This window comes from Hermetia illucens, chromosome 1 (genome assembly GCF_905115235.1).
Source record: "Hermetia illucens chromosome 1, iHerIll2.2.curated.20191125, whole genome shotgun sequence".
In the NCBI taxonomy this organism is placed as follows: Eukaryota; Metazoa; Arthropoda; class Insecta; order Diptera; family Stratiomyidae; genus Hermetia; species Hermetia illucens.
The window spans coordinates 84068296-84094576 of NC_051849.1; the positions used below are offsets into that span (position 1 = coordinate 84068296).

Here is a 26281-nt window from a genome sequence, read left to right on the forward strand (position 1 = left end):
AGTGTCGCTGGATATATGCCATCTACATCAGTTGCTTTGTAGTATTCTGAAGATAGGATAGCAGCTTTCGCAGTGTCCCATATCTCTTTGCAACATATTCGTGTTGAAGGGTTTGCAGAAAGCACCAATTCTCTACCTCCCATCTCTGAGACCTGTCCGCTCGGGTGGTGTATTTCCAAGAAAGACCGTATAGACTCAACTTTGGAATTCGTAATGGTACCATCCGGTTTTCTAAGAGAGTCCAACTTGGCCGACTAATCCTTATTGCACAGCCTGAAAGTCTCCCTTTCACCTTATAATTCCTCACAGTATACTCTTAAAGTGCTTCGCTTCGAACGTTTTACGAGCCTCAAGCTCTGAGCTCCAGAAGTTTACCCAGTATTCATTCTTATTGCTTCTGCAAGCATGGTTTGGAAGTCGTCTGGTTGCTTTTCTTATTTTTTGTGATTATCGGGTCCACCATGGAACCATTTTACCGCGTTAATCCCGGGAAATAGGACAAGCCTCCTCAAAGCACTCTAAAAATGTAAGATTAAGAGTCTCTAATTGATATTTGATCGCCAAAGGAGTCTTTAGTCGCTTAAGGAGTTAAACTTTACTGCCAAGAAGTTTATTGTTCAATTCGGTTCCCTAGGATTCCGTTTTCTTATTACAGACTGTTCAGCTGAGATAGTCAGTCTCTAATGAATTCAGACAACTTTGAAGTGTAGATTGTTAGGTCAATTTCCTCATTTTTTCTTGACCCCACGAACGTAGAGGCGCACCCTACGTTCACGGTCATCAGACGAGGTGTGATAAAATCAAGCACCTTTTCTCCTCTAGGATTGCATATGTTACTTACCCACCAAATATGCTGAGCGTTCGCATCACAACCTATTAAGAGTTCAAGTTCACTTATTTCTGCATAGACTCATTTCTTCTTTGCGGTTGAAGTTTCCTTCTGCCCAGCCTTCCTTTGCCATTTATTGGTAGAGTTAGGCAACATTGTCACCGATAGGCCAGCAGCAGTCAGGTTTCTAGCTAGTCGCATTGAGGAAGTTCCTGCACTATACTTTCTGGCTGAAGCGTCGTAGACTTCGTGTGCAGGTTTTCTACTGTAGTAAAGAGCCTGTCTTCCACAGATTTCTCCGTGAGGGAATATGAATCTGGTGAAACCTCCAAAAGCCATGCTTCCACCGCGACATTATTTCTCAAAGTCACGGGTGAATTTGAAGTCTGTGAGTTCTTACCACTAGGATAGATTCCATCTTTAAGTGTTTTGAATACTCTTAGTGTAGTAGCAAATTACCACAGACTCCCTCACCATGACAGATTTCGCCATCCAGTTTATATCGTGCAGTTTACCACCTGCATCCAGCACGTATCCGGTTACCGCCGACGAATTACCGCGCGTTGAATATTTGCAATAAATTATCGTTTACGCTAAGCATGAAGTCTCTCAATCCGCGGACAACGAGCTCAATCTGATGTAACACCTGGCCACCTGGAAACTATGGTGTGATGAATTTACTGGTACCATGCGACCTTGCATCACTCAGCCATTCCGGAAATTGTTTTCAACAGCTTACACTATCTATCCCACCCAGAAGGAAAAGCCTACCCTCCCAACTGGTAATATGGAGGTATGTTTAGCTATCAGTCTAAACGGATTGCAAGAATTGAATAGTTCACATGATGAGGCACTTCTCCTGATATGACTGCACCAGTCGCGACTTTTGTATTACCATCTTCTGGATCTTGTTGCTACGCCTTATTAGGAGGAGCAACGCTACTGCCAGACAGCTTTTAGGGATATCGAATTGGTGGACCTCGGCGCAAAACGGGGATGTCTGGAGTTCCTTATTAAGGCAGGCCTTGACCGGATACCGGTTGTTGCGCCGTTGAAGCTACCGCTGCTACCAATTCCCAATCAAAAAGCAATTACAGATTCGAAAGCGTTCCTTGACAAATGGGCTTCGAGATTCGGCATATCATTTCACATCAGGTTAAGGACGGCTCTTTGAATTAAGGTTGTTTCAAGAACTTAGCAACTGGCCCGGCGAAACATCCAGCAGTTAATGCTATCGTCGAGCAATTTCACTATCGGCTCAAAACCTGTTACCTGTCGTGTTGCTAGGAATTCGCACAGCTTGAAAGAAAGACCTCGGTGGAAATGGTGTATAGTCATCCATTATGTCTCTCAGGCGAATTTTTTTACTCACACTCCAACAACGAGAAGGTATACACGTATAGCTTTGCCAACGAGTTAAGACAGTTTTTCCAGATGGTCTGTGCAACCAGTTGCTAAAACATGGCGAAGAGGAATGATCCACATTCTACGAAACTACGGGCCGTCATCTAGGTGATTTATTCTACAATTTTCTACTAACATGGCCGTTTCCCCTTGATTTTCTTCATGTCTGTCACTTACGTCACCAGAAATAATATGAGCCCTTCGTTCGCATATCAAGCGCCAGTATACGTTATTTTTCAAATAAATTAGTTATTTTTACTAATTTTAAAAGTAAAAGTATGAAGTAGAATTGCAAATCCAAATCTGCCCAACGTTCCCATTTCATCTTTTCACTATTTATGAATTAAGAATTTGGGAACATAATTTTCCAAAATTTAATATTACAGCATCCTAATCCAACCCACATAAACCCCACCATTCACAAGTCCCACGATTCACTTGATCCTATCGCGTCATTCTATAAACGGCACAACACTACCACGCTGTAAAGAGACGTTTCCCTTTCACGCTATCGTCAAGCGAAAATTCCCACTTTTATTACGTGAATTCTACCATGCAGTATCCAGAAAGTACACGAAAATCATGTTTTCCGCTTGTCTGTATTTCGACAGAAATACTTTCAGGAAATGAATGAAATTGCTTATATCCTGGAGTATAGTATTATAGAATGAGCAAAACTCCATCATTACTCCCGGATACTTTAAAAAGTCCACTAAAAACGCCAGAGCCATTCTGGATTCATGGAAGGAGTTCAGCCAACTCTCATGGCTGCAAGGACGACCTTCACACAGATATTGTTGGGTGTATAGCGAGTAGTAAAGAGCAACAGTTTAAAATCGCGCTCCAACGATTTTCTGCTGAACAGACCTGACAGAAAATCTAGATTTCACTTGGAAGGGAGCACATTTGGCCGGAAGCGAAAGCGCTCGGTACATAGAATTTCAATTTTCCTCGCCGTGTGCGGATGGATATTAAATGAACATTTTTGTTTCGCACAGGATATTATTTGTAATTCAACAACAATTAGTGGAAGTATGGAGAGACGCTTTCCTTTCGTTGTGCAGAGGACAAGAGAATTGCTCCTTTTCGAATTCCGCGAAAATGTAGCTTTCTGCTGGTAGTTTCAACAACTTTCATTGCAATTAGTTATTCAACTTTTTCCAACTTTGGAGCAGACTGAGAGGAAACTAAATTTTCGTAAAATGCAACATTTCAGTGGTCCCCCATGCATAACAACAAATACCGGAAAAGAACAGTCCTTAGTCCTTCTTGCTGGAAAGAAAATATGTTACCTACCAAATCGAAGCACTTTTATGTCGAAACAAAAATTTAAAAAGATAACGACCAGCATATGAAGTAGAACATTACCCCAAATAATTCAATGCCCTAATTTCAGGGATTGATAGAGTAATGAAAATTTGGTGTCAGCAACCCAATTTTCCGAGAAATTAATTAGAATATAGGGATCATGGCTAGAGTTTAATCATAAGATGAAATCTTTCCAGTGCTGAATTCAAACGTTTCGTTTCATTTATCTTTTTCAGATGATGGCACATAATACCACCGTCCAATTAGGAGGAACAGCATTTCTTGTTTGTAAAGTCGCCGGAGTGGACAGAGTGGGTGTAAATTGGGTTTGTTTATTTCTTGGTGTTTATTAAATTATATAGTAACAATATCACATACAGATTTGGACTGTAGATAAAAGGAATTTACAATTTGATTCCGTTAAAACTTCCATTTTAGTAATACAGAAAATAATGCATGCTTTTTCCTATAACTTTGTTGTACTTGAAAAAATTGTTTATTGTTGTTATCTAAAGATGTTTCTTGCGAACTCAGGACTATCCTTCAAAGTATTGTTTCTCTGTTAGTAAACTGATAATACAATAGTGAATGTTAACATAGTGAATAGTCTTATCTATAGTCTCGAATTAATTTTAACTGTCATGATGAAGACCTCCAGAAAATTTTATCTTTTTTTGAGGAACCCCCACTCATTCCAGTTTAATCCACACCGACATTCCAAAAAGGCCAAGTTATTTGAATGTTTTAAAGTTAAATCGCTTCTTAATTATTTTCCCCCGCACATCGTCGTCAGCGGTTCTCGTTCTATTTTAGCCGAGATTGTGTTTCCTAGAAAAACACTGGGACGCGTCCCCGCCCCTTGTCGGAAACTGTGATGAATGTAACTAAATACCGAAATGATAGGGCATTGTCACTTCCCATTCCACAATCGCTAGCTAAACGCAGATAATTCTGAACGTCTAACCCCGGAATGGTATGATGAACTATGCCTCCATAGAGGGTGATTTCAAAAGTACTACGTCAGGCACTAGTTAACTCGGCTGCTACACCACCCACTAATAATTAATATTGATGTCACTTAATCAGTTCTCATCGTGCATCTTGATATGACCTAGTTCGGATAATTGCTTCAGGAAAGTGAGGATATTGTTCAATGGTGGCTGGTGGCGGTTGACGCCTTAAGTTTGGAAATAAGATCAAGGATGGTCATTATAATTCCATGGAGCTATGATTTAAGAATTTGATTAAATAAAAGTTACAAACTGACGAAGCGAACAACAGCAAATGATTTACCAATCTCAATTAAAATTGAATCAAAATTATCTCACTTAAAAGGATATGATACACCTTATACGTTTGACGTAATAAACGCTATCACTTAACGTTAAAATCGTGGATCACCAGTACATGATATCATTACTTTCAAAGTAGCGGAATCATTAATTAAAGTAAATAGGTGAGGTTAGATTATGAGGCTGGTTTTCTCTTTGATTTCATTGATATCGAGAATTTTTTAAGTTGCTGTAATGTTATATAACGCAATACAATGTTATGTCCTGTGTGTACAATTAGTAATATTTGCAACTGGACTTTTCTTGACAAAGGTTTCACACGGAAAAAGAAACCTTGATCTATGAGCTTTGGCGCGAAGTATAAATGAGGCCCAGATAAAGCCTTAACTTCTTCTGGCCCTAAAAGTGAAAGCGAGCAGATAGGACCGTGAGGAGTACTCTTTTCTATCTTGGGGGGCAGTGCTCTTGTATTCTGGAAACCTTTTTGGTAGCAAACGCAAGTCGAATGCCACGTTATTGCTGACGACTACCGCGGAGAGTACTCTTAGCACCTGTGAGCCCGTTCTCTCACTGTCACTCACTGTTTTGTTACTGGTGGCACATTTTTCGAACACAGGCCCTGGTATAATGTGAGTTGGGTTCTGACTGACCAACAACGGAAATCTAATCAGATCGATCATATCACGATTAGTAGTAAATTCGGGAGTTGGTATAACAATCGTAACGTTGATCGATCGCCTAAATTCAGAGATGGAGCTGCACAAAGGACACGAATTTTATACACGCCTGGGAATTTTGATAAGCTGTCTTTACCTTTGGCATGAATGAAATCATCGACCACGGTTAAAAGAATGTCGCCAGACCGAATCAGACAGAATCTTGGAAATCTGGGTATTGTTCCAATGACCGGCAAAGGGAATGATCATTAAGAATCCGAAGACGGGGCCTCGTCCACAAATCATCACATACTTCGCGTCTTTCTATCTCGGTGTTTCTACTGTCGTCGGCAACGGACTTAATTTTTCTCGATGTATTAGCGTCGCTAGATTGACGTTAACTATTTCGCCCAAAATCTAGAAGGGCGCAGCACCATCAGCTCAGGGTAATGGTAACCTTCTGCCTGTGTTTTTACGGTAATTGCATGTGGGAAGCGGTCATATCTGTTATTCACAAGCCGTTGGGCGAAAGTATTTGAGCAAGACTGCAAGGTTATGGGAAAGTGATAGGAAAGCTGAATAACGTCGCGAGGAACTAATAGCGATGACGCTTAAGTGTGTTTTTTTTTAAATTTCATCGTCGAATGGATGCCCGTGGACGTGTTGATTAGCAGTTAGCTGTGGTTGTGAATGAGCCACACATTGAGACGGCGCGAGAATTATATTTCCGGATATGCCATTCAGTGTGACGCACTACCGCCGGGAAGTGAGTTGGCTAAAAACTAAGTAGAACAACAGAAAAAGGCTATAAACTCCTCGAAAAATCGTAGACTGAGTTGCTAGAAACCGATTGCAATATCACGGAGGTATGTTTGACGAGCTTCTTGTATTGCGCTGAACATACACGCTCTGGAATGTAATAAATTCACGTGAAATTGTAATTTTGACAATATATTACTTTATTAATAATAGTTGAATTTACTTCAAACTTTTCAGAATGATGTCCTTTCTTATCAGTTATACTGACCCTAAATTTTGCACCTCTAGGATGAACTTAACAGAGGCTTCCAGGTGAATTTCTAAATTGTAGTAATGCGCCATTATTAACTTTATTTGATGCAGATATCGCAATCTGATGTGTTTTAAGGCTTAGATTTCATTATTTCATTATTGTGATTTTTGCAAACGTTTCGGCTGGATAGGTTCTGAGAACGAGACCCGTTACACCTTCGGGGCTCACACTTTGAGCGCAATCACCCCCCTATGTTCCATCCAATATCAAAAACAGAACCAGTCTGGAAAAGTACTAATTGAGCCTTTCTATTTGATACCTCACACGACCATATTTGGTAAACAAAATTGTTCTTTAGACCCTTAAACTCAACAGAAAATGGGGCCACTAAGGGGATTCACAAACCACAAATGCTTACCAAATTTCGTGGCAATAGGTTCAGCTGTTTCTTGGGGTAACCCATTCGTAGGCCATTTTAGGTGAGTGGGTTCCATTGCATGCATCCAGTAATGCGGTTGTTGCCCTTCTTTAGTATATGACCTATCCACTGCCACTTCCGTCTTCCGATTAAATCGTGGGTGACAGACCTGTGCGACGTCCAAGCTCATCATTTGTCGCTCTGGTAATAGCTGGAGGTTTTTCCGGGATGCCCCTTCTACGTAGAGCATGCCAGATGCACATCATGTTCATGGTACCGGAAGCTCTCTTGAAGTCGACGAAGCGAAGTTGAAGCGAAGATCTAATCTCCGTGGAGTAGGGTGTTAATGTAGTCAATGCAAGGGGACTTGGAGCAGAAAAAAACTTGCCTTCTGTCAATCAAGCTTTGGAAATGTTCTTTACCACTCAATAATGGTGCTCTTTTGGAGTCTTTTTTTTAAAATATTTTAGCTCTTCAAACTTATAATTAACAACATTTTCACGTTTTATTATAATGTAATAATACTTAAAGAGTTTAGGGGTTTACAGGTCTTTTTAGTTTGTGCAATTCAAAGTAATACTTAAAACCAAAATCTTATTTGAAAAAGATAACAAAGCGATCGTAACCAAAATGAACACAACTTTGCATTTTATATGATTGAACCCGCTCCTTTTTTTCCTCCGGTCGGCGGACGTGAACTGACTTCTTTTGACGAATGTCATAATTCATATTTATTCCAGCCGCTACCAGGCTACCTATCGATTTTGGTGCGGCCATTAATACAGCGGCGGAGGCGAATTCGCAATAGCGCTCCAGCTTCGTGCCTCCGCTGCACCGCAACATCTTTTTTGGAATCCTAACGATCATCCTTTTCCTTTGGGAAACGTAGCGGACTCCAAAGACCAATTTGCAGTAACTGCAGGTGCAACGATAAATAATTATGCATGGAAACCGTCGAACCGAGCGGCTTCGCTCTGTTTGTATACAATAATGAGCGAGATGATTTCTACTCTGTTTTGAAGACAAGTCTGTATCCGCATGTTACGGTGACTAGCCATTTTATGCGCAAAAAGTGTAACTTCAGCTATTGTAATACGGTCAGAAACTGTGGTGAAGTGTTCCTTGCAGCTTATCAGTAAGCTGGGAATCCATCCTTAAATTTCTTATTGCAAAAGTGTAATAATATTGGAAAAGTTTGAAAGTGTGAAGAATAATATAGTGTGGTATAAAATTTGTCGCCGCCTCATTTGCAATAATAAGATATTCATTTTAATTGACTAGATTGGTTTTGATCTTAATGGAATATGCAAGTCATCACTGATGAAAGGAACAAGTGGTTCCCGAAATATCGGTATTTGCGAAATATAAACCACCACTGGTGAATAGAAAAAACAAGTTTTATTATTTCAAATAGATTGTGAGGTTTGAAGATTGTTTGCAGCCAAAGACAGTAAACGATGGTAAATGAATTATAATATATGTGACCTATTTTTAATATTACTGCTTGCTTTAAACCTTCTCAAAACGGTTATCCTTGAAGTTTTCTGAGGAGTTTAATTACCGCAAAACGATGCCCAATAGATTGACTTTCGAATAGATTATTGTTCTTATTCAGTAATGACATTTAGCGCTAAGCTGGGCGTGCTTTTTTTTTAAAAAATGGCATGTTACTTGTTCACCTGATTTAAATTATGTATTCCTCTGCTCTGCTCCCCTTTCTGTCTGTTGGTATCCTCTGCGTTTCGAAGTTAGCTCTGGATAGATGCGATTATGGAGTTGATCACACCCTAATCTTCCTCACATGCTACCATTCTCGGCATCAGATTTTCTGGTACTCTCCTCTAGGTTCCAGTTTACCGAATCTAATGCATTCCCCTTTCCGGGAATTGCATCTTCAGTCAAGCCAATCACTAATTTGATGACATAAGTAATTTATCTGTTTCATGGGACCCATCTGATCTGAAAAGCCTCCTCCTCTCTCAACAACTGGGAGTAGTCAGAAGGCTTAGTTAGTAGTGCCAACTGCTGCCATGCGCATCCACATCTTTAGTGAGATCTCCCCAACCTAATCTGAACATTTCGAGCCACCAAAAAGATCAGAAGGAAATTAAAACTAGCATTATCGCTGAAAACTCCTTGCATTCAACTAATCAATCAACCAACTTCTGAGACAAGCTATAGTGAAACTAGTGTTATTAAGCATCGTTTCGAAGCAGATTTCAGCCATAATAGGTGAGTGAAATAATCATAATACCGAAAAAAAAACAATTAAGGAAAGGTTAGATCATCTACTTTGAATATTGTCGACTTTATCTGAATAGAACGTGGTTATGAAGACTGAAGGCTATGTCTAAAAGAAAGAGCATCAGTACGAATTTTATTTTACAAGGTTAAGACTAAGATGTAAGATTGGTCGATATCACCTTTCAAAATTGAGCCGGAACTATATATGCCAAGAAATCAATGTCGAAGTACCCTCCCTTCAACAACGGAAACTTGCTAAAGTCATAGCTCGATTTCAAATGATGAACCATGTATTCATGAGAACAAGGCCATGGGTATCCCCGAATTCAGCTATATGCTCGCCACCCTCATTGCGCGCTCCAAACTCCTTTTCCGCATGGCACCTGTTACCGTCTGCCTTTTCACCCACAAGGCAATTAAGGCCTCCTGCAATGATGATATAATCATCAGCGGGCATATTACAGGTATTTGCATCGAAAAGTTGCCAGAAGGCATCTTTCTCAGTATCAGATCAACTTGACTGTGGTGCATACACTGTGAAGAAGTGAATAGTGCGATCAATTGATGTAATGGTGAGCTTCATTAGCTGGTCATCTAATCGTTCGACTTCTTTAATTGTGTCAAAGAAACTCTCTGAGATGATAATGCCAACACCATTGAGTGTTTGCGCTACCAAAATAGAGAAGTTTATAGCCATTTTTACCGCGTTCGCGTTATATGTCGCAGCCTTTGGCACCAGACTATCGGGTTTCTTGTAGAGCGCAGATATCATTGTGCTTTGTCCGAGGGGCTCTTGAGAAGGTGTCAATATTTAGCATGCAGACATGTATTTGTTTGCTTCGGACAAACTTACTTACGTATGCGTATTTACCGTGCACGGTATGCGTCAAGAACCCTTGCCCATTTCTCGATAGGAATAGACACGAATGGAATACAAAACACCGTTTCACACTTGTCGGTAGCGACCGAAACTGAACCTAAAATGAACTGAACCGAATGGAACTGTATACGTGTGAAACGAGCCTTATAAATTTAATCGGCCAATCATTTCATGTTCAACTTATGACGTGTAGGTAGTTACGTCTAGCTCCTTCCAGTATAGCATAAACGTTTGGAAACGTTTTTTTTTTCGATACCTGGGTCCCAAAAGCCTTATTGCTCCTTTTTGTGGAATTTCGTTCACTTGGAAGATTTCAGTATACCTCAAATTGAACATCATGGTGAGGGCCACCATTTTCGTACAGAACGTTCTGCATAATGAAACAGTTTCACCCCAAACGGCATACATTTCTCCAAAAACCTGTGTGGCTTTTATCCTTTGCCATAGCAATATTGCGAAATGCTCTCTATTTCTTTCCATTTTCAAACGCAGCGACTTTTCAACCATTGCATCAATTTCAACATATACACATCCAGAAGTAGCTATGAAGAGTAAAGCGAGAACTGTCATCTTTCCAGAATGGTCGTCCTTGCGATATATCGTTCGTGAGCTGTTATACTCGTATTTTCAATTGACTGCATCAATTGAGAAAACGGACACTAACGTTTCTCAAACCCAATATTATATTCTACGTTAAATGAAAACATTCTCCAACTTATATATGATATATATAATTGTTCAATCTTCTTCCCTACATGGAATCTTCTGTACCATTTCATTCAAATCATATAAATATGATGTTCCGCCGCCCCATACTTAGTTATCTCTGTTTTCTTTTGACTCGTGGTTTGGATGCGAGATAATTCCTTCCGAGCCATTAGTGGAAACAGAAAAAATTATGTCCCTTCCCAGAATGTGGGAGGATAAACCAGGATGTTTGCCAGAATTTCTCACTCGCATGTGGGGCGACATCATCAGGAGCAGTTAGAAAATCCTTATGAAAGGAAGTTATGAAATTGAGAGGATCTTTTGCTATGAGTTACTGCTCCGGCTGAGCTCATGGATTATTTCAAGCTTCCGCTTCAGTTAGTTTAATTGTAGAAAGGGGAGGTGCAAAGATCGTCCCATATCGACCAAATAGAACCATTGGGTCTTACGAATAGAATTTGTGTATGAAGGGATGGGCTCCGGCTTTGGTCAGAAAAGGGTTGTTAGTTATGGTGGAACAGTCTCGGAGTATCCTAAATTTTCGTATTATAAAGGGGGTAAAGTTCTTTTGCCATATTCTAAATCCGTTATATGAGACCTTGATGTATAGAATTTGATTAAATTTGTATCGGAATTAATGCTATCAAATTGAAGAGATAAAAGGTGATAAATTTTGGTTTATTTCGTTAAAGGAATCAGCTTCTGTGTTTCTGCACTGAAATAAACGCTTCGAATCTGCTTTCTAATAAAACTAAAATGTTCTTACTAAACTATTAGCGTGTAAATAAAGTACTTGAAAGCCCTTGTGTGTGTTCGACATGTATGCTGGGTGGGAATAAATTCGGCCTCTGAGCTCTTAAACCTTAGTGGAGCCCTCGGCTAACGGATAACTCAGATTCGTTTATGTATCGCAGGATTTCCGTTAGTAGATATGATGCTATCCACTGCAAATGGAGTACATCAACATCAAAAATCTGGTGTTTGATGCGCTCGTAGGCGGGGCATTCAAATAAGAAGTCGTGGATTCCGCTTCCTCATTCCAGGATCTTGCAATATTCCTATTTTGAACATTTGTCCAATTAGTCCGCCAAAATGCCAACAATTCCTCTGCATATCGGTTCCTACAGGGGAAGTTTATCGTCTTTAGCATCATTTAGGTTCTGCGACTTTTCCTTATGGGAAAACTGTTCCCAGTGGGTGACAGCAGCATTCACTAATGTTATTGACACTCTAATTAGTGGTGCTGATCTTGGAAAGGGAGAAACTGAACCCTCCTCTACTAAGGCATCCGAAATGTTATTTCACTCCACACGGAAGGCCAGAGTATTTCCACCATGAGTTCTATATTCCTGAACAATTTTTGAGGTGATCAACAGACTGCACAACGCCCTTGATGGAGCTCGACTATCAATACAGATTACGACTTTTTGGATCGTATACATACGAGTACAGTCTAAACGATCGTTGTATATTTCTCAAGGAAAAAGTCGATCTTTCATTTTTATTTAAGAGATAGAATTTACACCCATATCTTCTTTTTTTTTTTGAGCTATCGGTATAGGGTTAAGTATATTCTGCCACGCATTTTTCCTAATATCTCCTGTAGGACAGATGAATTGATCATCAATGCCGAGAATAGTACCCAGCATGAGAATCTCGTCCGGCTACTGCTAGAATGAAAAAATTAAGAAACTCGGATCAAAATGCCTGCATGCCAGAAGAATCATTCAACGACCGAGAGGAAAACGACTTCCAAAAACGGCTCTCAATTGAGACAGGACCCGTAGAAAGTGTTAAAAAAAAATAAAAGCAGAAGTTTTAAAAACCTATGTAAGGGAGTTGACGGAAAATCCTGGCGGACATCTTACAGAATGGTGATATGTGGTATCGTCTAAAATAAAGAATAGGAAAACACTCTAGAAAACCTTTCCGGTAGTGCTGAAGTCAGTAGTGCAGGTATTATTCCTGCAAAGGTTGAACACCGTCATTAAAGCACTGAAGAACTGGAGCAGATCATTCCTCATATCACCAAAAAAATTGACTAGAAAGCGCCAGGACCTGCAATTCCCTTTCCATTAATAATTTCAGTTGGTTTTCTTTCAATTGTGATGCGTACTTGTACTGATTATCGACCGTAGAGTCCAGTATCCATCGTGTAATCAACAGGAGGTGCCTTTTGATTGAAAATCCCTTCCTAGGCCCTGCTATATATTCATCCTTTCGCAAATGCATGGTAGCATTCGGAACAATGCAATGCACGAGACTATACATGCTTACACAAATCATGCAAAAATTCCCAGACTAAGAGATGTTCCCTAAAAAATGGAAACAGCGACGTTTTGTTGCTGAAAGGAAATAAACGACCCGGGGATCCCTCCTAATATCGTCCAATACACCACCAGTAGACGATTGGAAACATTCTAAAAGTGGATAGATGATTGTAGGCTTTTAAAAACGAGAAATCTGTATCTGATATGCGGTTTGAATTAAGGAAACTCCACTCCGCCGTTGATGCAATGGAAGTGGTGGTGGACATAGCAGCTGTTCTCAAGAAGGCGAAACAAAAGTGTACCATGCTTACTGCATTACAGGATTTACAGGATTGTAGACAGACAATCCGAGCTGGGGGAAATAAGGAATACGAATTGGAAACCAGATCATAAAAAGCAAGGAGACACCTGGGAGTAATGCTCGACACTGTACTATTGGAATATGGAGAGAAAAAAGCATCGCTGTTGCAGGCAGCACTCACGCGAATGCTCCTAAATATCGGTGAAACTAGATACGGCAGTAGACTATTGCTCTCTCGAATTGTTAGCTCGGTCTTGCTTTATACCACTTATGTATCATCATCATCAACGGCGCAACAACCGGTATCCGGTCTACGCCTGCCTTAATAAGAAACTCCAGACATCCCGGTTTTGCGCCGAGGTCCACCAATTCGATATCCCTAAAAGCTGTCTGGTGTCCTGGCCTACGCCATCGCTCCATCTTAGGCAGGGTTTGCCTCGTCTTCTTTTTCTACCATAGATATTGCCCTTATAGACTTCCCGGGCTGGATCATCCTCATCCATACGGATTAAGTGACCCGCCCACCGTAACCTATTGAGCCGGATTTTATCCCCAACCGGATGGTCATGGTATCGCTCATAGATTTCGTCATTGTGTATGCTACGGAATCGTCCATCCTCATGTAGGAGGCACAATATACTCTAGGAGAATAACAATTGAAAACGACAAATGAAAGAACAATATCAATGATCAGATAGGAAACCCGATAGAATAATTCAACAAAAACCGATGGACTCATAAGCTAATTCAAAAGTAGGTGAGTTAATCTTTGCCGTGGAGACTGAAGCTACCAGTTAAAGCAGTTACAATGAGGCTACCGTATGTACTAATACAGGTTTTTCCGCAAGTCCGCGCAAGTCCCCAGTATGTCCAGCTTGTCCAAAAAAAAACGCAGAGGATACAATATTTTTTTATAGACGCTTCGTGACGTGAAGGACTAACGTCCAGAGTGGACGCTACAGTCGAACGGCGGATGGCGAAATGTAATGACAATTCTAACAAACGTCCGAAAAGAGCTCTGTATCGAAAAGGCGTGCAATAGCCATATACGGGTAATTACTAACCGGTTCTGCATAAAGAGTTAGTACATAGGCGCCAACCTCCGAAAATTGTACACGTTAGCAGTTTTCGTTGATGTTTTGTTTTGCTGAGAAAAAAGACGGAACTGAGTCGACTAGTGGGAAAGAGGCAGTTGTACACCTCGAATCGCCTTACATACAGCATTATACCTTCCCATGTATTGCATCGACCCCATAGCAGTGGAATGAGATGGTCCAACGTCTCTAACGTCGAACCATACATTCTGCACTGGTGTTTCTCCATCGGCTGTTTCATTATAAACTTTTTATAAGAGCGCGTGGCAACCACCAACCCTCGCACACAGCCGATTGTAGACCGATAAATAATTCGCTTGTTTACCTTTCACTGCCATCTATTTCCATTCGTCGATCAGCTCTTGGTCTGAATTCATCCCGCTTAGAAGATTAAAAGATCGATCCATCAAGGTAAGCTGTCTTGCAAATACCCACATGCCTGCTCTTTGTTATATAGCTAAGCCCGTAGCGAGTCCTTATGCTCCTGCCACCGATGTCACGATACAGACTCGTCCGCTCCACGGAAGAATTTGGGAGATGCGTTTAGAAATCGGAAATAGTAACACGTACCTGCCACTGGATGGTTTCTAAATCAAATATCTTGCACGATAATATTTCGAATGTATAAGCCAGTGGAAGGATAGCGAATACATTCAGGACGTTTATTTTATTCTTCCCCCATAAATGTGATTTTAGCACCAGCACCTTTACGGATGGCTAGACTAAATTCCATTCGAATATCATGGCTGAACATGTCAACTATTTGCAACAAACTCCAAAGGTCATCGACAGTATCAGCAACCTGAACATACACTTCACAAGTGGGCGTAGTATTATTTAGCAACAGTGCCATACAGAACCAAAGAGAACTCAATGAATCTACCTGGAAGACGCCTCTCCACATACCGATGGGCTCTGAGGTGTTAACATCCTCAGATGAGCGCACTGAGAAGGTATGCCATTCTTTCATGACTGTTGCAAGCCGGTTATTAATTTCGGATCATGCGATGCGGATGTAGCCAACTGTACGCAACGCTATCAAAAGAATAATCGCAATCGATATAGCAGCTAAAAATATTTCTTTAACCTCTAGCTACATGTTCTATAAATGCCCGGTGGATGACGAGTTATTTCCTGCAATCTCTTGGTCCAACTCGGCAGACCTTCTTGCACCGCCTTTAGGGATAAGGTAAGTATCGCAGCAATGAGCAAAGGGGGAGATTCCTCAGGCCACTAATAACTTGATTTGTGTCATGTGCCAACCGGCCGTGTATATTTGTGAACTTTTTGTCCCAGAAATTCTTCACGCGATTCAGACCAGGACCTCTCTAATTCTCCGAATTGTTTAAGACTCGTCCAAACTCTTCTATTGTATTATACACAAAATTAATAGCTGGGATACTGACATAGTGGATGCGTTTAACGATAACACCCTCAGTATGATGGGCCATAAAGTCTCTCCAATGTCTGCAAATTGCATTCTCTGCAGAATATGTTCGAATTCGTCGAGTGCCCTGAAAAACCCTAGTGGACTTCAAGAGCATGTTGTATTCGGGAAACGTCTAAGGTGACTTTCGTCATACCGTCGCAACTGATTAGGTACGACAGAAAGTTTCTGCTTTAGTGCACTAAACTTAATTCTTCAACTGTCCGCCGGCATTTTCAGTTCTGATTTGAGTTAGTCTAGTAATGTCCTGCCTTATTGAATCGAATTGATGTTCCATATTTTTTGAAATTCGCCTTGAACCTCTGCGGAGCCTTCAGTCAAACTGTGAACAAGAATACTTCGGTGAGGAGGTACTAAAACTCTAGTCCGCAGTGCGAATACGGACGCTGATGATAGCCGTGGTTGTGTCGTTGCGTGTAATATAGCGGTACTGGCCTGCAACCCGCTACACAGTGACGTGTACGTATTGTAGGAAACGTTCGTTGCATCTTTAGGACAACAAGGTTCGATAAGATGTTGTAGCTGCCCCCACCGTTACTGGTAGTAGCAACGAATAACGAAGAATTTCATTTACTTAGTCCACTTAATCGACTATTTACGCGAACTTGCCATGGTTCTTGTCATTGTGACGCTTAAATTTCGAACCGCCCCACAATTGGCGATTTCAGTGCCATACTGCCCATTATGGAAGCCCGACTTAAACCCACCATCCACGTTCAGTTCGGTCTGGCAGTTATACCGGAAGAGCCCGAAATGCACCAGTCCGCCGGTTGAACTAAAAGCATCATCCACGTATCGGCAAGCCGCAACATAATTAGTTCAACTCTGGACGTGGAAGGCCTTGAAACGAAAACTGGAGATATTTTTGTGCGTAAAATTTATCAAAACCGTTCATCAGCGATAATGCTGCCGATAAAATTTTCTCTCACGGCCTAAGCAAACAAGAAATGCTCGCCCGGCTTGCCGAATTATTCATCCGATTATCGACCGCCCGAACAGCCAAAACTGACGGATCAGCAATATCTCATTCACATTACCTCCCCCGGCCAAATGGTGACTCTTCAGGCGTAACTGACAGGCTGAACTGAACGTGGTAAGTGGGCTTTAGCCTGTAAGTCAGATGACTTCTGCCGGTCGCACTTACCGGACCTTAGGTTTTTTCTTCTCCTCATTTAATGGATTTGCATATTAGATGTAACTACGAGGTGTGGTGATAGCTTCCTTAGTGAGACCTCTGTATAGCTCAAAAGCTCCTGCAGTTTCTTCATCCACACTAGGAGAAGCCGCGGTGGCTATCCATCGCTCTTTCTTTCACAACCGGGCTGGGAGTCGACTATGACGGTATTATTAACGTTATCAACAAATGAGTCGTATACCTAAAGTTTACCATATGGAAAAAATCCGCAAAATCTTTAGTATCTGAAGCGCTCAGGAAAGCATTGTCATTCAAGTGGGGTGGACGCTATTTACTTTAGATTCCCTTTTCTTCAAATTTCCATGAGGATAAAAAAATAAATAACTGATAATAAATTCAAACAGGACTTGGAGGATTTTCTTAGGATCTACTTAAGCCCATCAAATCATTCTTAAATCAAAGTCATAGAATTTGCTTTTAAAGATTTTGTTGATTGAAGTATTATTGTATTAAATCTGTCTAGACGGACATTTTCCTTGTCTTGAAGAACAGAGCCTACCTACTGTAGATAGTCTTAATAATTGATGTGATAAAATGTATGTACATAGCCGTCTATTTTCCTCAATTTAATCGCAGCTAATAAACCGTAAACTCAATGTTTTGTTTCATGTGCTTATCCAGTAAGCATGATACATCGCGTGCAATTTATATATAAACATGTAACATACTTATGAAAATTTTCCTTTGCTTTCTTTATAGAATCAAATATCCTGGATAAGACGACGAGATTGGCACATATTATCGTCTGGCGCTCAAATGTATACGAACGACGAACGATTCGCCATTTTGCACACGCCTGGTTCAAATACGTGGACGCTCCAAATAAAGTTTGTACAAAGAAGGGATCATGGAATGTATGAATGTCAGGTAAGCTCCCCAATAAAGTTGGTTCGTTTCACCTGTACGTATCTTTCCGTAGAAATTCCTACTAGCCTACCACGACAGACGAAATTTTAAAAGCCGCTTCCAAACGCTCAGTGCTTTTACTTTTCAAGTAATTCCAAGCTAATTGGTTGCTTTATCATATCGAAATCTTTCTGTAGTATGTATTACCACGAAAAGGCTCATCAAGGATACCTTTTTTGAAGTAAAATCCAGATTTATAGGAAAAGTATTATAAAGAATAAAAACTCGTAAAAGATACAGACATTTTTAAAGTTTCCCTGGAGATAGTACAAAACTGACCAGAATACTCTTAAAATCCACTAGGAATATCAAAAACACAGGTGGCATCAACTGCGGCTACATACACTACATATAGAAACTCCTGAGCAAAAGGTGGTTGCTATACATGCACGCCCTGGCATCCCTACATCCTCTCCGTAATGGCATATTTAAGTTGTTGACACAAGTACTTTTGAGTTCCCTAAGCTCACATTTTCACTTTGATAGAAGTTTACTCTTGCGGACTTGATTTTCTCTGCTCCTTGCCATGTACTTTTTCATGCTCCTTTGTCATATAAAAAAGAGGATTGTTTTCTTTTGCGATATTTTGACATGAAATGCTTTATACACACTTTTATGGGTAATGGACGTATTATTAAGATATGAGAAAACAACAAAAATGAATGAAAAATTAGATCGTAAAAAAGATTATCAAAGTAAAAGTAAATTTGTAAAGAAAACAGAGCAAAAAGAAAGGGAATTTTTGGATAATTGGAGGCAACATAATACTGTATCTTGTTGCCACTCCTGAAGGAAAAAAAAACAATGGATACCGCATATTAATACGCTTATTCAGTGATGTTTCAACTTATCCTGTGTATTTTTGGAACATCCAACTCATACCCTGGAATCATTATTATTCTTCAGAATCATTGCTTCAAGGTTAGATCTCCGAATTGATATTTGCCGGAAAATTATTGTTGCTGTCTCATTGCATTCATAACAATTCATGGCTATATTGGAACTCTTGATAATCATGGTCAAATACACATTCCTCCCATGTTCGTGCTGAGCAGTGCACGTGGGTTTCAGTCCAAGGTTGTTAGTATGGAGTGGGAGTTATTCGCCTCTGCACCAAGGTGAAGTAGATTTGGGGACCAGTGGCCCAGGATAACTTGAAGCTAATCTAATCTAGTAATAAACGAATATAAATATCAATGAAGATGACAAGTAGAAATTAACAATTTCCTGGACCAATAGTTCAGAAACAGTTGAAATGCCTCCTAGTAATAATTTAACAGGGTGGGCAGTCTTGTCTATGTGGCAAAACGGAAACGGCTGCCTGTAACAGGCATCTGGGAAGGGAAAAAAAGATCGCTCTTGATATTTGCAGAACTTTTTCGGAATTCGAAAGAAGCTTGAAATTGCAACAATTATCGCAATTATCGCCAGCGTGTGGAGATTTTATCTTTTAAAACCACACCCGGCACCCTCCATGTCCCGTTGAACGACCATAAGGAATAACATCACGGGGCAAAGTCAGCTTATTTTACCTTTGTCACTTTTCTTCTCTATACGGCGTGCATAACCGCGTTTTCTTCATCTCTCCTGCCCTTCGCAGTTTGTTGTGGATAGATCAGATCATGGAGTTGGGCGCATCCACCCAGCAGCGATTATGTGTTACCATTCTCCGCCTCAGATTTTCTGCTAGTAGCACCTCCAAAATATTGCATAGAGGAAGAATTCGTGCTCTGGGTCCTCTAAAACTCCATGTCAGTTTGGACAACCGGGTGAAATATCCAGTTTTAACCTGCACAGAAACTTTCAATGGGTACCCACACCTTGATGGTAGGGATGAGTCCCAACCCTCTTGCCGTCTATTTACAGATCTCGCCTCGCATTGTATATGTTCGTCATCTCATCTTCCAAGATATCAATCAGTATCATTTCCGAGATGACAAACGCTACATCATCTGAGACGGAGTTGAAGGCAGACCACATCTTTAGGGCTGTACCTTGATGGACTGTCCTCAGTTTATAATCATTAGCTGAGATCTTCTATGCCATCCCTAAACTGGGACTGCATGGGGCATGCGCGAGCTCGCCACCCTGATTATAAGCGACCTAGAAATATTCTGTGGCCCTTCCATGTTCGACATCATCCTTGCCAGGACAATATTTGAAGTGGTGCTTTATCGCAAACCTACGGGGCGTGTTGCTTATAACTGAGCTTCTATCACCACTCCCAAGTATTTGATGGCCAACCTGGAAGTGATGCTATAATTCCCAACTTGAATGTGGACATAATATCTTTTAACGCGCTTGGGAATGGGGACAGCTTTCGCATTTTTCCTCCAGAAGTGTCAGACCATAGCTCTCCATCAAAACTCTTATCAGCACTGATTGCTTCGACTAAGTCTAATTCAGTATCTTCCAGAGGCTTTGCGACCATCGCCAGTGTTATGTCGTCGGCCTGGAAGGAGGCCTGGGAGAAAGATGAAGAACATCGTTGTATACGATGCTACACAGCGGTGGGCCAAGGGCGGAGCCTTATGGAACACTTGTGGAGTCGATCATATGCGTCTCACTAGACCCCCAGTTCTTATAAATATTGTTGTCAATAACTGCGAGATATGCGGCAATAGGAATATTTGCCAAGAATTTGAGTACTCGATTACAATCGGCCAAATTGAATGCATTTTTTCACGTCCAGGGTCATTGCCACGCACCGCTCTTCCATGAGTTGCATCTTTGGACAAGTCGGTAACCAATTTGATGGCATCAACGGTTTTACGAAATCCATGTTATCGATTTGAAATGCTTCTTTCACTATCGATAACCGGCAGCAATATATTCTATATAACCAACGCTAACAGTGTCCAGAAATCAGATGGTCTATAGGAGAATGGTTCACCTGAGAGTATATCAGCTTTAGGCAGCAAAAGGAATTTCTGCCACTTTCATTCTGCAGAAAATATTCCTGCAGACAAGCACGAATCGAATAATTCAGCGGACATGTCCGGTCTGGATTTCACGGGAAGTTTAAGGGGTTTATTCAGTACTCCGTCCAGGCCCGGGGTTTTACTGTCGCCTAACCTACCGTCAGTAGTTTCTCTCTGGTGGAATCACCGCTACATTCAGACATTTCTGCAAGGTGACGCCGCCTCTCTTGCTGGGAGAATTACCCCTGCATGATTTTCATTAAAAGGATTGGGCACGTGATCTGAAGGGATGAATGATTCCTGAACCGTCCCAGCCTATAGGCGCTACCCCAAGGATTTATGTCCTGCTCGGAGCAGATCTCTTTAAAATATTCTCTCTTTCTCCGGTGGATGGCGAGCTTGGCGGCTTCTGCGACGTTAGTCTTTAGTCGGCACGAGTTGTTTGAAGGCGGGTCAGTTCACTAGTTCAGCGGTTGAATTTTCTACCGGGGAATGTTCATCAGCTAGACATGGACGCGTCACAAGCTATAGTGATGCATTGTGTCAGATTAGAGGTTTTTCTGGCACCTACTTTATTAGGTTGCTCTAACGACACCTCAATAGAGGTTTGCTCATCCAAAACTTTTGCATATCTACCTGAGATCTTTCTCGGTTTTGGCCGTAATGACTTTCTGCACTGTGCCCCCCCAATGTGGGTGTAGCTCTTGCTGACGCACATGCAAAAGAGGGGTGTACAACTTTTTTCACCAAATATAGTTACGCGGGGTATCAAATGAAGCATAACTAGGTACTTCCTGAAGCCGGTATTAGTTTTGACATTTGTTAGAAAGGGGGTCGAAATTGATCATTTCTTTCAAAGACCCATTTTCAAAAAATATCTAACCGACAAATCTGAAAAAATCATCAAGTTGCCCCTGAACTGTGTCCAGGCCTCAAAATATGCTCCATAGCGATGTGCATCCAAATTAAGTTAATAATTGTATATTACTATGTTTTAGAGAAATTGACTAGGAACCTCTTATCCCGTGTGTCGAATTTGAGAAACCAATTGTATCCAGATATAGTGCAGAATATTTGGGCAAAGTGATTTTTCGATATTCGGAGTCGTTCAGAAAATATAGTGTTAAACAGGTAAAATGCCATATGTAGATTCCCGTAATGAAATGCAATTTTACCGGATCGAAAGACATTTGAATTGCTTCACTAGAAGAGCTTCAAAGTTTTACATGTGTTTTTTGAAGAAACCGAAATTGTATGGATTAGGTATACCAAATTAATGGTGAGTTAAATTTTAATGGTTAATATTCACATTTTAAATGCGTTTTTACCTAAACTGAATGTTGAAAACCGGGTGCCACCATAAACCAAAATCTATCCAATTAAATTCTATGAAATTTTTCCCACTTAGCCAGAACATATTTCTAAAGTTTGCAAACTAGGATAACTGTGATTCATCGGGTCATTTTTTTATACATGACAGAATCCTGAAAAAAAAAACACCGATAAAAAAAAATTTAACAAGATACCAAAAATTTCGATATTTTTTAATAATCCTAGTTTTGCGAAACGTGGTGTAGTTCACACGTCTGACATGCTAAATGGATACACATTACGGACTACGTACAAATGGAATCGTTCTGCACTCTTACACAAAAAACATCCGAAACCTTTCATACCTGAAGCGTCAAGATTTCCTTTTCTGACTTGTCTATAATAGCCTTCGGGAATCTTTCAAATCACCATAAATCAAGTCGGTAAGGAGCATTACTCTCTGTACATTGCGTTGTTAAACTGCTCGTCATGCATCAACGCAGTACAGATGAAGTAGCATTCTTTGTTTTTTATGCATCACCGAATGTTTCAAATCCAAAATGTACCCTAGTCTCGCTCGCCCTGTCCCCTCGATAGTTCCGAATGCTGTGAGACTTTGGAATTCGGCAAGAAAGACAATGAGTCACATTCAAAATGAGCACATCTGAAATTGATATAAGGTTGCATTCATGGTGGGGTCATGTAATTCGCCCTGAGGAAAACTCATTAGTTAAAACAAACGTCACTTTCGAAGTCGATGGTAAATAACCAAAAGGCCGACCGACACAGCGATGTCTTCGTACGGCGAACTAAGTCTATAACCGAAAAAAAAAAAACAAATCCGATCTAGGTGAGCGTATCCTGCTCCAGGATATAGAAGAAGCATAGTGTTTATCTTCAGAATAAGTGTTCAGGATTATTCAACAAAAATAAGGAAGCTTGCAATGGACCAGTTCAGCGCTGTCAGGGATTAAGTCATCATTTCGAAATTTTTCAGAAGATGAACAAACTTACTTTACTGAATCCTGAAATTAGCTTCACGCGATACTTAAGAAGAAGAAAAAATACGCATGTCAACCTGGGTGCGGCTGAATTTCATAGAAAAGCGTTTGTTAAAATAGAACTATTTTGCTCACGTATTGGAGTATTTCTATCATGAAAACCGATGATGCAGCTGGGAATCGTGTATTTCGAGAAGGTACTCAATTCCACAGCCCAGTCTCCGTAAATTGAAGGGGCAGAGGCCACATAAGTAGCTGTCCCCTCATCTACATACGCCGAGAAATAGCAAAACGCCGGGTGAGGATGGAATACCTGCGGAGCTACTGGCAACCAAACTTCGTGAGGTCATAAACACTTTTGGTCTAACGAAACTATGTCAGAAGATTGTGAAAGTGTGAATTTGAAGTCCCGGTTTTGCTTCGATTAGATTCATCAGAATGAAAATGACTCAGTCTAGCACTCAAGTAAAGATACAAAATTAACGAACAATATGTTTTACCATCGAGTCCGAATTAAAGTAAGGCATGGACTGGACCCAACCTTATTTTCCATCGCTCTGAAGTGCATAATCAAAAGATAACAGTATATCTAAATAGTACACTACTCTATAAACTATTCCAGGTCGTGCCTTACGCAGATGGGATAAATACCCTGAATGATTGAAAGAGAGGGGCTAGTCTCTGTTCGAATCATAAGCCGAAATTGAACAAGACAGTACAACTATATTTAATTGCATGGCCATTAAACTACTCGCCTTCTCCCCACCAAATTAGCTATATGAATTTTGGAGCCCATATCAAATAAAATCAAAAATTCTTTTCCAACGAAATAGATGTCTACACAGTCCTAGAGGAGTCTTGCTTAAAAACGACGGGCGAGCGACCAACGTGGGGACCACAACAATTTTGGCGAGTCCAGATTCATTTAAAGATACTCCATGCCCCCTCTCCCCAATCGAAATAATCAGTTTTTCACTGTTTACAAAAATTTCGCATCAATGCACTCGAACATTTTCAAACCTGTTACTGCCAGCGTCCTTCACAATGGAATCGCAGGATTAGGCCGCATCTTAGAATCCCTTTGAGGCAAAAAATTTGAAGTTATTTTCACGGACAAAAAATGGCCGCTCTACTGCATGAAGATCATTTCCTCCTGTTTCCTTTCTTACATCACTCTAATATCGAAGTTCCAGAAATGGAGTGTTACTGCGGTAACAGCCCCGAACAAAATTTTTTAGGCAGCTGACTAGCTGGTTCACTTTCCTCCGCTGCCCAATGTCCCATTAATTTGTCGGTCCAGATTTTGAACCAGGATATATACCCAAAAAATTAAAAAGAAAATTTTATTCACCACTCTATTCATTATTTTTTAAAAGCGGTCGAAAAATCGATCATTTCTTTAGGTGAATTACCCCTGTTAAAAGAGTGGGTTTCCATGTATTTAAGTTTTCAGAGGTATATCCTTATATTTTACAAAAGAAACGGAACACTTTTGGTGTTTTCTAAGTTGGATGATTAGAGCCTGAGAAATGTGTCTTACGAGTCCAGAAAATGTTGTTTCGAGAAAAAGGCGTTTAAATTTCTTTTTCGATAATTTATACATACAAATATATTGTTTCCACATATTACATTATTCTGTCATTCCTCGTAAATACTGCAGATCTTCAATTTCTGCCATGTTTAAAATCCTTTTCCCCAAAGCCTTTTTTCCATATGAGAGTTTCTTTTGAACTTATGGTGCTTCTTCAATCAGTTTGCAATATACAGCATTCATCTATATTTTAAGCGGCAGTCATAGCAGATTAGCCAACTTTGATGTCTGTGACATCCATAATGACAAGGTAAGTCCTTGCCCCTTCATTAAAGGCAATGGCACACTTGGCTGGCTACAAACAAGTTCTTTGAAGCAAGGATTTCCTCGAAAGCACTTTTTTGTCTCCACCCACCATTTTCACATCCTTAATTTTTATTTAAATAATTCTCGACGAATGATGCAAACTGCATACATAAAGACAATATTTGGAATGAACATAAAAAAGCTGCATATACACGAGATTTTTTCATATATGGAATTTCTCAAAACGGCTTTGGGAGTATATTTCTGTGATGTTTAAGAACACATTTATGAAATAAAAAAAAAAATTCTTTTGGATTTAGAAAATAAATGTCCCCTTAAAATAGCAAAGTCCGATGACTTCGCGTGGCCAAGCACCGACATCGGAAGAAGAAGATGGAAACCGCAATGATCCTCCGAGAGCATATGCTACAGAAAAATTCCTGTATGATGTGCTCGATAATTTATTTTCCGGTTGGCTCCCTTGGGTGAATTTTATGGTTGCGTTTACGCCTTAATCGCGATCAGAGCTTCTTGCCGGATCAATACGTGAAGTTGCACTTTATAAATCGGAGATTGCAATTCTTAATTTTGACAAGGGCCTGTCTAATCCCGCCTCGACTAAGTGAATGTTTAGCCTGCACACAGTATAAAGCAATACCGTTGTGCTACTCGCGCGAGACTCCGAATAATTCCAATCATTCCTCCAAAATAGCTTGGATTACGCCTCCATTATATGCTAAGGAACTTACGTTAGCAATGGATCGTTCCACAAATTGCAAATTATCGTATTTTGCGTCGATTAATGATTGTAAAAATGTTGGCAGCCTCCACATTCACCTCTATATTCCTATCACCGGGAATCCAGAAGTGGGCGGCTTTGGAGGTGCCGCTCAGACTGTTCAGCGCGTCATTACACTAATCCCTGCTGACCGCTCTGCCTATGCGCTAGCCATCCACAGGCCTCCAGTATGGTCAGTATCTCCACTTGGAATACACTGAATTATCTTGGAAGACCATATGACTAGACTACACGAGAGAATACTCTCTCTCTGTGCCCGCTAAACATTTTTCGCTATTTAGGTAAAGGATCCCTTTTCGTAACCCTGCAACACAGCGCCGGTCTTCCAAGCCGCTTTGATCTGAAGTCCCATACCAAAATTTTCCTTCAAACTTAGCTTGCATATTGGATAGATATTGGATTGGATATTACTATGGTCGTAGACCTTCGCTGTTTGCCATCCTGATTC

The 26281-nt window shown here is 40.5% G+C and overlaps 1 protein-coding gene across 5 annotated transcripts in view; it reads left to right on the forward strand.

Annotated features, from left to right (window-relative positions):
- Positions 1-26281, forward strand: part of LOC119646703 (zwei Ig domain protein zig-8) — a 631176-nt gene that overhangs the window by 539825 nt on the left and 65070 nt on the right. For 4 of the 5 annotated variants that reach the window (XM_038047277.1, XM_038047278.1, XM_038047281.1 and 1 more), the window contains 2 exons: positions 3778-3867; positions 17758-17925. In XM_038047277.1, the coding sequence (XP_037903205.1) occupies positions 3778-3867; positions 17758-17925 (258 nt within the window). The remainder of the gene's footprint in view (positions 1-3777; positions 3868-17757; positions 17926-26281) is intronic. The other variant, XM_038047280.1, reaches the window with a different exon arrangement.